The following is a 13607-nucleotide window of genomic DNA, read 5'->3' as shown; positions in this document are numbered from 1 at the left end:
AAACTGGACACTAAAAAGCAAACAACCGTTTCTGTTTCTCTCTTTTTGAGCAGACAGGGCTATGGGATTGCCCAGGCTATTTGGGAGTCTGACTCTCTTGTTCCTGCCACTAACACCTTTTAAATACTCTTGGGAAACACCCGTAAAGTATTGAGTAGGTGTTAAGCAGAAGAAACAATGAGGAGTTGAGTAGATAGAAAGCCATGCAGCCCTGGGCAAGGAGTAAGTAGGAGGAATAGTCCTTTTGAGGAAGGGAATCGTTGGGAAGGAAAGAACAAACACTGAGAAGACAAAACCCGAGGAATGGAAAGTAATATCCAGGAGGTCAGCATATCTTTTGTGTAACACACAAAAGCTGGCTAGCCCTTGTCTGAGCAGTATACATTTGAACTTAACACCCCAGGAGGGAGAAGAGACTAAAGATTGACAAATACTTTTTTCGAAATTATTTTTAGAGAAATCATTGGTTGTCTTCGTCTATATTACAGAACTTCAGTACGTTCCCATCATCCAGACACTTCTGGGGTTTTTTTTTTGGTTGGTTTTGGTTTTTTGGTGTTTTTTTAAAATTTAAAACAAAGACGTGGCTACTGAATTCAGCTTAATTCAGATCAGTAGCTCGAATTGAACGTGATCTTGAAAAAACTATCTATGGAAGAGCATGTTCATATTTGAAATGCAGAAAAGTTCATGAAATTAATTGATTTAAATATTTCACCCGAAGAAAAACTTCAGACCCTTTTAGCTACAACAGTGCATTTCTTACACTGGAGAAAATTCGGTTACCTGGACTAGCTTTGAAAAACTGTCTTTCACAGGTTTGTTTTTGAACTGGCAGTGGGTCACAGTGGCCAGTTCAATGTGTATTGCAGAGCACATGCCCCTAGATAGCTTTTTATCTGGAAAATCTAATTTGACTTTCAGGTTTCAGAATCACAGAGCGATTTGGCATTTCTTTAAACCTAAAATACTCCTAAGCACACTTGCTCAAGTTTTTCAGTTGTACATCTGCCTTTCATTAGGGAAGGATTTCAGAAATTCAACCAAAGTGTCATCAGCAAAGTCTACTGCCTGATAAATCTTTTCTGGTGTTTATTCTTTTATTGCACCAAACAGGATATGTGTAGGCGCCCCCTCAACCCACCTCCTCAATTGTTCTTTTTGGGGTGGAAAAAAAAAGGGGGGGAGTTTGCCTTAGGCCTGTCATTTTGTAAATTATAAGTAAGTTCAGTATTTGGGTGGGATGGGTGGGATTCAAAGGCTTATGAAGAAAAAGCTTACTCTTTTCTATGGAGCTGAGTAAAGCAGTTTGCTCTTCCAGTGATGACATTATAAGTTATGAAAATAATCAAACCTGTTACCCAGTTCTGTTGTAAAATATTGGCTGAGAGTTCATGGTAGATTTGGATAGTTATGGCATTTGAAAAGTACTTAGCCATATCCTTAGAGCACCGTACAGAATCAGGCATGGTCATTCAGCTGTGAAAACAAACTATGAAATTAGATTTAATAACTTTAGGCACTACAAATTGTTTAGCTAATGCTGCACTGATTATTTTCCCTCTAATATCAAGGATGAAGTTTTATTTTTTTCCTCTTGGTACTGCCCTATTTTAGGTTAATTTGATGCATAGATCTGAAGTCTGAGTTCCTTTCAGAGATAATTTTCTTTAAGGCTGGTATTAAGTAGCTTTGTGTTTAGGGGACTCCTGTGGTGTTAAAGGTAGTATGAACCCATATCACTTTAGTGTGTAATTATGACCTTGTCTGGTAGGCATTAAAATATGTTCACATGCTGATACTTCAGGAATTCAAAAGCTCAGAAAACAAAATCATGTTTTTGTTTTAATTAGTATATCAAGTAAATGCCATTTAAGCAAGATTCATATCTAAAGCTAGTCACAAGTAAAGAGGAAGTCCTGTGTGTGTAGCACAAATGATGTAGATAGAGCGTGTTCTGGGACCACCCTGAGCATGTCTCCATTACTGTCATGACTTGTGTCTCAGGAATTACTGAACTTAACTGTGGGTAATTGTAACACCAATGTGATCAGCTTGAGATTAAAGTTCAGGTAGCATCACTGAAACAAACAAAACACAGAAAAACTAACAAAATGAAGCTAAATCCTGAAGTTCTGTTGCCTAGGACATGGTGACAAAGTCGGGATTTCTCTGTGTGGTTCCCTCCTTAGAGCCCAGCAGGAAAGAGATACTAAATTGTTAATATTCAGCTTTGAGTTACTGCTGAAGGCACCTACAGCGTGTGCCATTGCAGGGCTTCCCAAATGTTAGGCTTGGAGGACTACTGATGAAGGTTTCGTGGTCACCTCCTGTTAGTTTCCCTGGAGGGGGGTTTCTGCAAAATTGCGTTAAATAGAAGGTTTGCAAATAACCAAATAGCTGTTTGGAACCCGGAGGCAAACTGGGCACACCCCCGCCCATTCGAAATGGCCCATTTGGAATGTTCCTGTGGTGAAAGGCTGCTGGAGCTGAAGTTTGGAGGCCGGAAGAGCTTTCTAGTAGCATGTGTTTCAGAACAGACAGCAGGCTGGAGTTTTAAAATGTATTAAAACTGTGTTTTGTTCCACCTAATATTTTTTGGTCTTTGTTGAAAAGCAGTTTATTAATTTTTGCTGGAAATGCTGCTGAACTGTAAGCTTTGTTATTTATCTAGTACATTTAGGGTATTCCTGTGCTCCACACAGAGATTCTTCTCATGGTTGAAGTGCAGGTTTACCCTGAGTTCTTTGGAAATGCCATGCTAAAAAGCTATAAAAACACTCACTGAGTACAAGAACCAGCACGAGCAAGGACAACTCTGCAACACGATTCATTTACTTTTCCTAGTAAGAGGCTGGATTTACAAAATCTCTTAGAATTGCTAGTAGAAATACTTGTTTATCTGTGCCAATTAGTTACATGTGAACTCCCACATTCCTGTGGTCCAGACTAGGCCAGGTACAAGGGACAAGGTCCTTGCCAAGCTGCCAGTACAAACATCTTTTTGTAAGCTTACTCTTTTCCAGACAAGCCATTTCAAACAGGCAATGGTATTGACTGTAGATTAGAGGCACAGTGCTTGGCAGAGCCCTGGATTTTAAAATGGAGGAAGGCAAAACAGGCAAAGGAAATGTGGAAACGGTGTCTGAGAAACTCAGCGTCAGCAGCTCAGTAGTAAAGTTGTGGGGATAATACCTCGTTATACAGTGCTGTAACCTTTTACATACTTTGTAGAGTAGTACTAATAGGAATAACAAACCCTGAACCCAGCTGCTCATTGCCAAGAAAGACAGAAGCATATGTCTTTAGTCAGGATAAAAATCTCTCTGCATTTATTTTTGACTGGACCCGGACCTTCCTAGCGTAATCACAGTAATAATCATGGTAAATTGAAGTGGTTTAGTTACACAGACTTGACCTGTAAGAAACATGATAAGAAAATGTGTTTGTTTCCAGCCGCCAGAATCAACTCAAAGATCAGCAGCACCAGCAGCAGCAGCAGGTAGTGTCCCTGTGTCAGCTCCCGGATGAGGCAGAGTGCCTGACTGTGCCCAGGTACAAGCGAGACCTGGTGCAGAAACTCAAGATCCTGAGGCAAGAGCTCTCACAGCAGCAACCTCAAGCTGGCCATTGTCGTATTGAGGTCTCCAGGGAAGAGATTTTTGAGGTAAGTTGGGGATTTGACCCATTTCTTAATGTTGAGGGAAAGGGAGGAGGGTTGTTCATAACCGTCTCAAGAAGTCGCTCAGATGAAATGTTGAAATCCAGTGACAGAGCTGGGATTTAATCAGTGGAGAATGGGAAGAGGAAGCAGTTTAAGGGGGTGTTAGGAACAGTTGTGTACTTAAAGTAGCTCTATTTATTCTAGAGAGAATAAGAAAAACAAGGCAAGCTTTCCCTGTGGCTTACAGACTGTGTCAGGGACTGAGGAAGGAGCCTCAGCACTTTCTGTGCTAGATGATACTGTCTCACCTCTTCCCTGAATATAAGAGTGCTCATGTTTGTTACAGAGGGAAATGCTAAGTTGAAGACTAAACAATTACTAAAGAACGTTGATCATTGTACAAGAGTACAATTGCTATGCAATAGCATTAATCTTAAGGGTTTGGATTACTTAGCATCTATTTCAGTTCTGCTTGCCTATTTCCACCACCTCCCCCCAGATACACACACACTCCCCCACACCCCCACCCTGAATCAGACCAATTCTGTGAATTGTTTGGGCTTCTGAATGACCAGAGATGCCCACAGTGGGATATCTGTATTTATTTAGTGAATAATTCTGCTGAATTTCACTAAACACAGTTATAATTCATTGGCTTTTTCTGGAGGACAGTCTGTCCTCTTAAGAACTTTATCACCCATCCCACCCATCCCCCTTGTGTTTGTACCCCACCCACAAACTTGATAGCCCCACTGTGTTGTCATACAGTTTCTCCAGCCAAGAAAGATTTGTGTTGGTCTTCCCTTTGGAGACAGTCACATCACTTCATCATCAGTGAAAAGAAAGGAAGGGCTGTTGTACAGGGCAGGAATTACTGTGTCCTTGTTCTGAAAATGTTGGGTCCTGGGTGCAGCTACCTCTTCGGTTCTGCAGAGCTGAGGATTGGGGCACCAGTACTGGACATGAGGAATAACAACTAGACCTTTTTTATTTAATGCATTTAAAAAAAAATTAGCATTTGTTTTGCCTCTTCCAGCTTGCTTTTTTGTGTGTTCTGGGTGAATTCTAAGTTATGTGAGAATGAGAGAATGTTCTGATCACTGCTCACCTCTGGGAACTTACTGGACAGTGGGTTCTTCTCACATACCTGTGTTATTTGACAAGTGTTATCACACTGAACTAACAGTCTGAGAGCTGAGGAAGTGGTTAGTGTCTAGGAAAACAGTATCCCCATTGGGCTTGGAGTCTGGGACTCCATTTCCAATAAACAGTAGTAGCTTCTGTCTGTAAATAGCAGTTAATAAAAGAAGTGTTCTGTGTTTACAGGAATCCTACAGGCAAGTCATGAAGATGAGGCCAAAAGACCTGTGGAAACGATTAATGATAAAATTCCGTGGGGAGGAAGGTCTGGATTACGGAGGTGTGGCCAGGTAAACAGTCCATCCTCTGTCTCTTCCCCTGCACCCCCACCCCACCAGCCACACCTGTGCCTCGAATCCTAAACCAGCCTTGCATCAGGCCCAGAGCTTTTTCCATTATTCAGATTTATTTCTTTAACAGACTGTATGTCAGAAGAATGTTTTCAGATAATCTTTTAAGGGAAAAATTGTGTGTAAAAAGAACAAATCTATTGTAAGTAAACCCACCTGCATGTTACAGATTGCCCCAGCCAGCCATCTATTGTGTAGGCAAGACAGGCTTTAGGTGCCAATTGAAATGACTGTATTTTTCTCAAGTTAATGATAGTACACAAGAAATAATTAATTCTCTTTTCTCCAGGGAGTGGCTCTACCTCCTGTCCCATGAAATGCTGAACCCCTATTACGGCCTCTTCCAGTACTCCCGAGACGATATCTACACGCTGCAGATCAACCCAGACTCTGCAGTCAACCCGGTACGACTGGTACAGGAGTTCTGTGAATGATCCTTGTGTGACCAGAAGTGAAGGACATCTGGAGAATGTTCTAGAGTTAGGAGCTGAATTCTCCAATTAGTCCTACTAGAGCCTGAATTTGTGCAATAAGCTTGTTTCTTTTTAGTGCTGATCAAAGAAACTTCTCAAAAGCCATCTTAATTTTCTGTAAGATGTTGATTAATGTTTCCTTGGGGAGAAATTAAGTTTAGTTTGATCATTGGGAGTAAGACTTCTGAACTAGAAGCAATGAATTCACTGTGCCACGTGTAAATCAAACCAGAAAGCTCTGGATGTGTTGGGGTGGGGTTTTTTTCTTTGTATTGGAATTGTATTTCATGTTCAGCAGCTCTGACCTGGAGGTCTTGGTTAACTGAATGGCTTCTCTCAATTCCAGGAACACTTATCCTATTTCCATTTTGTCGGGCGGATCATGGGCATGGCTGTGTTCCACGGACACTATATTGATGGGGGCTTCACCTTGCCTTTCTATAAGCAGTTGCTAGGGAAGCCAATTACTTTGGATGACATGGAATTGGTTGACCCTGATCTTCATAACAGCTTAGTCTGGATACTGTATGTACCCTGTATTGTGTCTTACACAGTCCCAGTTAACACCTGACAATGTTCCTAAATCCAGTTAAAAGACATGAAGTGTGTTTTGACCTCCTGCTCATGCAGATTTAAGAGGCATCTCTCTTGTGCAGTTTGGCTTCTTTAAAGGCTGAACATGCTCAAGGTGTTCAGATTCTGGGTGTGGGGAGGGGGAATGATTGTGGAGCTGCCAAGTGCTCCATTCATAAATTTCACTTAGTAATTTTGCCTATTATTAACAGTAATGTGTTGTTAAAACATAACATTAATGGTTTTAAAGTATAACTCTGTAAAAATCTACTGCTCCCAGCCAGTAGTTTGAAGTGCCATTGAAAACCTAAACTGTGATGCCTGTTGGATGCAGCATGGCTGTGAGGTGTTTGTGGAGTGTTTTCACTGCCTCCTTTCCTTGTTTCTTGCCACCAGTGAGAATGACATCACAGGAGTCTTGGACCACACATTCTGTGTGGAGCACAATGCTTATGGGGAAATTATTCAACACGAGCTGAAGCCCAATGGCAAAAGCATCCCTGTGACAGAGGAGAACAAAAAGGAATACGTCAGGTACATCAATACCCACTCCAAAGTGTGTTGTTCTCTCTCTAGTGGTAGGGAGGAGCTTTTACTTAAAGTAATCCACAGCGTTATGTTTTTTGTTTCTAAGGGGCAGTGCAGTGGTGGTGGGGTCTGTTCCTCTCAGTAAGGTCACTTTTTGTTTGGATAAACTGCAGGTTTCTTGTGTGTGAACACATCTCTCTCAGACCCCGTTTGCACTTGCTTGCAGGCTGTATGTGAACTGGCGGTTTTTACGAGGGATCGAGGCTCAGTTCCTGGCTCTGCAGAAGGGGTTTAATGAAGTAATCCCACAACATCTGCTGAAGACATTCGATGAGAAAGAGTTAGAGGTCAGTTGCTAACGTTACGTTATGTCGTCAAGTGTAACAATGGAAGGCTGAGGCATTCTTCTGAGGCTGAGTAACAGGGGAAGCTGCATCCCCCGAGCTTTGGGGGACTGCAGGTGCTGCTGCAAAAGAGACAGTGCCCGGGTCACACAGCCACTGAGACTGCATGTACCCTCCACTGAGAGTTACCAGGGTGTTTCTCAAGGCACCACTGAACGCCAGCCCAACCGACCTCAGAGTGCTACTCCAGCAGAGGTGGTGGTGCATTCTTCCCACGGTGCAGTTCCAGGATGGTAAATCCAGTGCTGCCAGAACATGGTCTGTCATCCCTCCCACCGCTCGCTCCCAGCCCTGCCAGCCACCGCTCTGGCTGTGCTGTCAGGCTGCTCTGGGTTGTTGCAGAGCTGAGCTTTTCCAGACTAAGTTGGCCTTGCAAACGCAGCCCAAAGAAAGGTGCTGTCACCAAGAAATGTGCTACAAAATGTGAAGAGTGGCATCCAAACAATATCCTCTCAAGGCAAAGCCTGTAGATGCCAGGCTTGTTTTAAAACTGAAATCTAATATACACTCTGTTAGCTCTGGAGCTGAGGGGTTTTTGCTGTATAAAATGGCAACGAGGTAAGTTATTCCTGCTTACTTCTGCCCAGTGCAGAACTAGTTTAGAAACATAAATCCCTAGCAACTGTCAGTCACTGCTGCTCTTCTGTCCTGAATACTTCATCCAACAGCAGTAAGCCCCCTGAACTGCTAACCTAGAGTCCTTTTGCAGATGCAGAATAAGACAGGGTAAAGTCCAGTCCTCTTGGTCACTAAAAAAAGAAGCTCCTGCATTATTTAAGGCCTCACTGGAGAGGTGGTAGTTTTTCACCATCGCTCGCTCACCTTTTGGCTAGCTGCAGAACTGTGTTGATACTGGTCCATGGTGAAATGGTTAACTGCATTTTAAATTTACAGCTCATCATTTGTGGACTGGGAAAAATTGATGTTAATGACTGGAAGGCAAACACTAGGTTAAAACACTGTACCCCAGACAGCAACATCGTGAAATGGTTCTGGAAAGCTGTGGAGTTTTTCGATGAGGAGAGGAGGGCCAGGCTGCTCCAGTTCGTGACTGGCTCATCCCGGGTGCCTCTGCAGGGCTTCAAGGCATTGCAAGGTATGTTCTGCAGGAGGGACTGGAGTGCCTGTGCTGGGGAGGCAATGGGACACCTCCCAGAACCGTGAGCTGACAGTGAGGGTGGTTGCCTGCTGATTGACATTTTAAGAGGGATTTTTAATGTTCTGATGAATAGTCTTTTCTGGGTGTTTGCCACCACTCTGTGTGTTTGTTTATTACCTTGTGACTCAGCTGCCGTTGGCTCTCCTTTCAAACCTGCCTTTCCTTCTCTGGTGGGAAGCTCTGATCAGCAGAGCCCTTACTGAGGTTCTCTTCCTCACAGAGTTTTCTGGAAGCCCCGTTTTAATGTCTGTGTGGCCCTCACTGCCTGTGCAGCTCTGGCACCAGAAAGCACCAACACACTGTGGTGCTGGTGTGGCTCTGGCAGCACAGGCACTCAGTAACACTGACTGCTCTTACTGCACCGGTGATGTGATCCTGGGCAGCTTGGCACCAGAAACAGCCGCCTTGTTACCGACCTGTCTTGAACTTCACTCCGGGTGCTGCAACCTGTGCTGCTCTCTTACCTCAGCCATTACCTGCTTTACCCTCTCAGGAGCTGCTAGGGGAAGCGTTGCCCATAAACTCATTTAACAGGAAGGTTCCAACACAAACTCTGTGGAACAGCTGCCCCATACAGAAGCCAGTTGCTCTTCTGTTTCCAGACTGAGCCCTCGTTTTCCTTCTCCCCTGTCCTGAGCTCTAGATGTTCAAGAGCATCCCAAGGTCAGGCAGTGGGAGTGTTTGAACTTCCGGTGTTCTGGGGGTTTAGTCCCCTTTCTATTGCTGCAGTGCACAGAGACATGTCACAGTGTGCAGTGGTAGAGCTCTCTCCTGGGTTTTCAGGTGCTGCGGGACCACGACTGTTCACCATTCACCAGATTGATGCCAGCACGAATAATCTGCCGAAAGCTCATACCTGGTAAGACCCTTTCAGGCCTCTGTTGTGATCCCCAAAGTCCAACCCGCTGCTTCTGTATTTTGAGCAGCGTTATTGTGTTTTTCTCTTCTCCCTTTCCGAGCTAAACACTGTGTGTTGGAGCCATTGGGCTGTGAAAACCAGGGACTGCTTTGATTTATACAAAGTTGGTCTTGTTACATGTTGCCCTGTGGTGGTTCAAGTGTGGTGAAGGTGAGGTTCCCAGTGGCTGAACCTTCTCTGCCTTCTCTCCGCAGCTTTAACCGAATAGACATTCCTCCCTACGAGAGCTACGACAAGCTGTACGAGAAGCTGCTAACTGCCATCGAGGAAACGTGTGGCTTTGCTGTGGAATGACCCTTCACAGGCTTCCCTGAGACTCTATTTATACTCCTGTCAGCCAGAAAGCCCTTCCCTCAGCCAAGACTCAAGAAATGCTTGAAATACAGGAAACTTTCCCTTTTCTACACTAGGACACTGGGAGGGAAAGGACAACTTTGGAATTTTTTTTGTTATTTTTATTTTTATTTCAAGAATATAGGTTCTGTGGTTCCTGCCATGGGATCATTCAGCTGCTATTAAAAAACTAATATCTTGAACACACAGAATGCTGACTTTTCCTACATTTCAACAGTTAAGCAGTATTCTATCCTTAAAGACTACTACTATTTTTGTAAAAGGTAATCTATTATATTTGCCTACCTGATTTCTATTCTCAGATACCAAGACACAACTTCAGCAGTCGGTACAAGTCACGTTTCAGCCTGTTTTAAATGTATGATACTGAACAGCATCTATACCTGCTATTTTTGGAAAAAAAATATTTTGGATTATTCTAACTTTGCATACAATTGGCTGAAAGAATCATTAATCTTTTTAATTAAAGCCACTTCCATGTTAACTGCATTTTCTTATAGTAGAACGTTATATTCTGCAATGTAAATTCAATGTTGCCACAGGGGGCTTTTTTTTTTATCTTTTTCAAGCATGAATTACAGATGTTTTGGGTCCTATTTATATCTCAGTGTCAGGTTCCTTAACGACATTTCTAGTGCGAGTGACACGTACTGTCCCTGGTGCAGTACTGCTGTTAGCCTGTAGAATAGATTTTTTTAATGAACAGGAGACCTTGTGATTTTTTTAAAACAGCCTTTTTTCTAACCGGTCCTGTCAAGAGTAATGTGTTTGTTGCTGTTGCTTTTGACTTGGAATTGAAACACTGCGTTTTTTCAACTTCTTAAGCGTGCTGATGAGGTGATGTTTGTCAGCAGTTTGTTTTCAGAACCCATCCTGTCCAGTCAACCAAAGTTTGTTTGAATGCAGCCAAATCACGTTATGTATTTGTTGATGCTAAAGATTTATCAGGTAAAACATGTTGTAATCTTTGTCTCGCTGCTCATGACGTGTGGGTTCAAGTTACAGCTAAGCAAAAATGGTGTATGAACTGAGGTGTGTGTAATGTGCTTGGAAAATGAGCTTTTAGAAGCACATAATTTATTGATTGTAGGGATGGAAGTAAGTATATATATGAATTATAACATGGGTTGATCTCATCAGAGGGGAATAAAATGCACTACCAGTAGAGGGAACTGAATTTTGAAGTTAGTGTGGGAATTCTCAGTGAAGGTCTGTCTGATCTGCTCGTGGTGTGTAGATGAATCAGTCTGCTTACGAGATGGTGGCATTCCCCTCTCAGCACTGAGAGGATTTGGAGTAAGTAGTTTTTTTTTTTTTCCCAATCAGTGTTGTGTTTCTTGAACTGAGGTTACAATTAATCATCAAATCTGCACTATTTTTACACTGCCAGTGAGAAGAAGGTCAAGGGTATCGAAAGTGCTGAAAGAATGGGATGCAAACAGCCGTTCCCTTTTGGCAGTGTAAGTCACACAGAGAAATAGCTAATTTTCTGTCTGTTCTGTGGAGCTTAATTTTGTTCTGCCAAATCTGACTGCCACAGTGAGTAAACTACTACTGGATGTTGTGTGTTAGAATAGCAGGCAATGGACTACTTTAGTAGAATTGTGGTAAGAATCTGGGGAGCCAAATCCACATGTTCATTTGATTATTTTGATTTTTTTCTGTACAGCTGTTGCTTGAAGGTTTGTTCTAAGAGACCTGCTGCCTGTTCTGGGCTGGCTGCAGAGATGAGGCTACTTAGGGATATGAACATAAAGCCAAGAACCTCACTGTGCCAGACAGGTTTGCAGGAGATCAGACCCTTGGTTTTCCTTTGTTTCAAGGGACTTTTACACCTGTGTGGGATGGCTGGTGCCTTTGCCTCTACTGTTGGGATCCCAAATTCCCAGCTTTCAGGTGATGCTGTGACCAGAGACACTACCAACCACTACACCTGTCCAGGTTGCCTGGGGGGGCAGAGTAGGTTCTTGCCCCGTGTCTCTTGCTCAGCACTGCCTGTGGCTGGGACTGCTGCTTTAGCCACCCAAAGGCCTTCTCACCCCTGCAAGCTTAGAGATGGGATGTGAATTGCAGTGTGCAGAGACTTCACAGGCAGGCTCATTTGACCACTGTTCACAGGACAGAGACTGCAGTGTTCTAGGACTGATTTTGTATTTTTTGGAGGGTAGGGGGGTGGGTGTTTTTGGGGCGGGGGTTGGGTTTTTTGGTCATTGTTACTCTCTTCCCCCCCCCGGCTCTTGCTCAGGCCACAGCTGCAGCCCCCTGGCCATGAACAATGTCAAGTCCTGTTTGATGTGGTTTTTGCCAAGTCAGGACTGTGTGAGGTGATTCAAGGGGGAGCCAACGCTGCTGTTCCCTTGCAGCAGGCAGCTCGCCTCAGCTCTATTTAAAGACTGTCTGTAGCCTCTCCTGACTGCATCACCTGTACCCAGGAACTGTCTCTGTGTCGGCCGCTCAGGTTGGTGACTTTTGGAACGTGTAGTTAACCTGGAGGGAGCTCTGCAGCACAGGGGAGCTCTGCAGTGTGTGGGCTCCAGACCAGCTGGTAGATGCCATTCATGCTCACAGCAGCCTTAGCAACACATCTGTCTGTCCTGCCAAACGTTTTGGTATGGCATAGAGAAGGGTTTTTTAACTGCCACCGATAAATATTATAAATCTAATATATTATAGGCAAAACTAGAGAAATCTCCATGTGACTTTTCATAGCTGACAGATGAGGATGAACATACCAAGTATTTTGAGTGCCTTTCTACCTTCGTAATGACTGAGAGCTTTAACTGAAGCACCTCATCACCTAGTCAGATGTTGATCTGAAAACGTTCAAGGGTTGATTCCTTTGCAAAATTTAGTTTCAAGATCATGTCAGCTTCTTCCCCTCAAAAAGGTGCTAAGCCTAATATTGCATTTTAACCTTGGACTTTCACCCCATGATTAATGTGAATATTTATTTCAGCGTGTCCCTCGTACTGGGTTTTACTTTATCCAGTCTTTAGTTGTTTTAGAGAGATGTCACATCATGGTTTTATGCTGTTGCTTTTCATTATGAATGTTTAATTATGAACAGTGACTTTTGTAGATTACAAATATACAGAACACAGTTGAGTTTCAGAGGATTTAATTTCTCGGTGTAAAGAGTTTTGTAATGGTGCTTTGTACAGTATGTATTCTAATTTTTTTTTTTTGCACATAGTTTCAGTTTCCCTAAACTGATTTATTTGTACCAAATTTTTTTGTGTTGTACTAAAGTCCAGAGCACACAACCCGTTCCTGAATTCCTGTTCTACAACACTACATCTGTATTGAACTTCTGGTGCGTTTAAACTGGCTGCATTGATGGAAGTAAAAGCTTTGCTTCTATATCCTCAGTATGCATCATACAGCTTAATGTAGCATGCTCCGACTGCTTCAGATTTTAAACAGCACCATATAGTTAACAGGTGCCATTTGTTGTACTTTACACTATGTAGTAGGTTTCTGGCTCTACCACATCCTCAGAGCTTTGTCTGTAGCTGTAATTAGTTTATACAAGTGTAATTACTCCTCCACAAACTGACAGTTCTTAGTTTATCATTTCCATTGTATTTATTACAGAGTGTTTTAGCATTGATATCATTGTATTTTCACCCAGCTGTTACATGAGCTTTAACAAAAAAAATCTGTATAAAATGGTTTTTAAGTACTTAATGTATGTACCCATGCAGAAGTTGAGCAATAAATTGTATGCTGTTTGCACTGTCACAGCATCAATGGTTTTAAAAGTTCTAAGTTTTTCTTAATGAAATACTTCACAATGTAAAAGTATCATTTTTAAAGGTAACTAAACTTTGTTTCAGGAGAAAATACTTATAACCTGGTGTCTTTCTACAGCAAGGATGGAGCTAAGGGTCTTCTCAAACAACCAAAGTCTTACTTTTGGCTTTCGTGCTGTAGCTGCCTGTGTCTTGGCAAGGACTTGGCCTTGGTGACCGGATGTCTCCTCTCAAAACCCAAAGCTGAACCATCTTCCTTGGGGGAAGAACCAAAGGTAAGCAGATGTGGTA

General features: G+C 42.8%; 1 protein-coding gene across 1 annotated transcript in view; it reads left to right on the top strand.

The window, feature by feature from the left end:
- The window catches only part of SMURF2 (SMAD specific E3 ubiquitin protein ligase 2), a gene marked incomplete at its 5' end in the record, with an annotated part of 57418 nt that extends 47510 nt beyond the window's left edge, over positions 1–9908 (top strand). Inside the window, 9 exons of the mRNA XM_084273453.1 lie at positions 3457–3667; positions 4991–5094; positions 5444–5558; positions 5974–6152; positions 6597–6734; positions 6955–7075; positions 8027–8228; positions 9075–9150; positions 9405–9908. Coding sequence (XP_084129579.1) covers positions 3457–3667; positions 4991–5094; positions 5444–5558; positions 5974–6152; positions 6597–6734; positions 6955–7075; positions 8027–8228; positions 9075–9150; positions 9405–9504 — 1246 coding nt within the window. The 3' untranslated portion in view covers positions 9505–9908. The remainder of the gene's footprint in view (positions 1–3456; positions 3668–4990; positions 5095–5443; positions 5559–5973; positions 6153–6596; positions 6735–6954; positions 7076–8026; positions 8229–9074; positions 9151–9404) is intronic.
- Between the last annotated feature and the right edge of the window lie 3699 nt (positions 9909–13607).

The sequence above is a fragment of the Gallinula chloropus genome (assembly GCF_964237585.1).
Source record: "Gallinula chloropus genome assembly, chromosome: 20".
Classification (NCBI taxonomy): Eukaryota; Metazoa; Chordata; class Aves; order Gruiformes; family Rallidae; genus Gallinula; species Gallinula chloropus.
The sequence above is the reverse complement of the archived record's forward strand: the minus strand, read 5'-3'. Positions and strand labels throughout refer to the sequence as shown.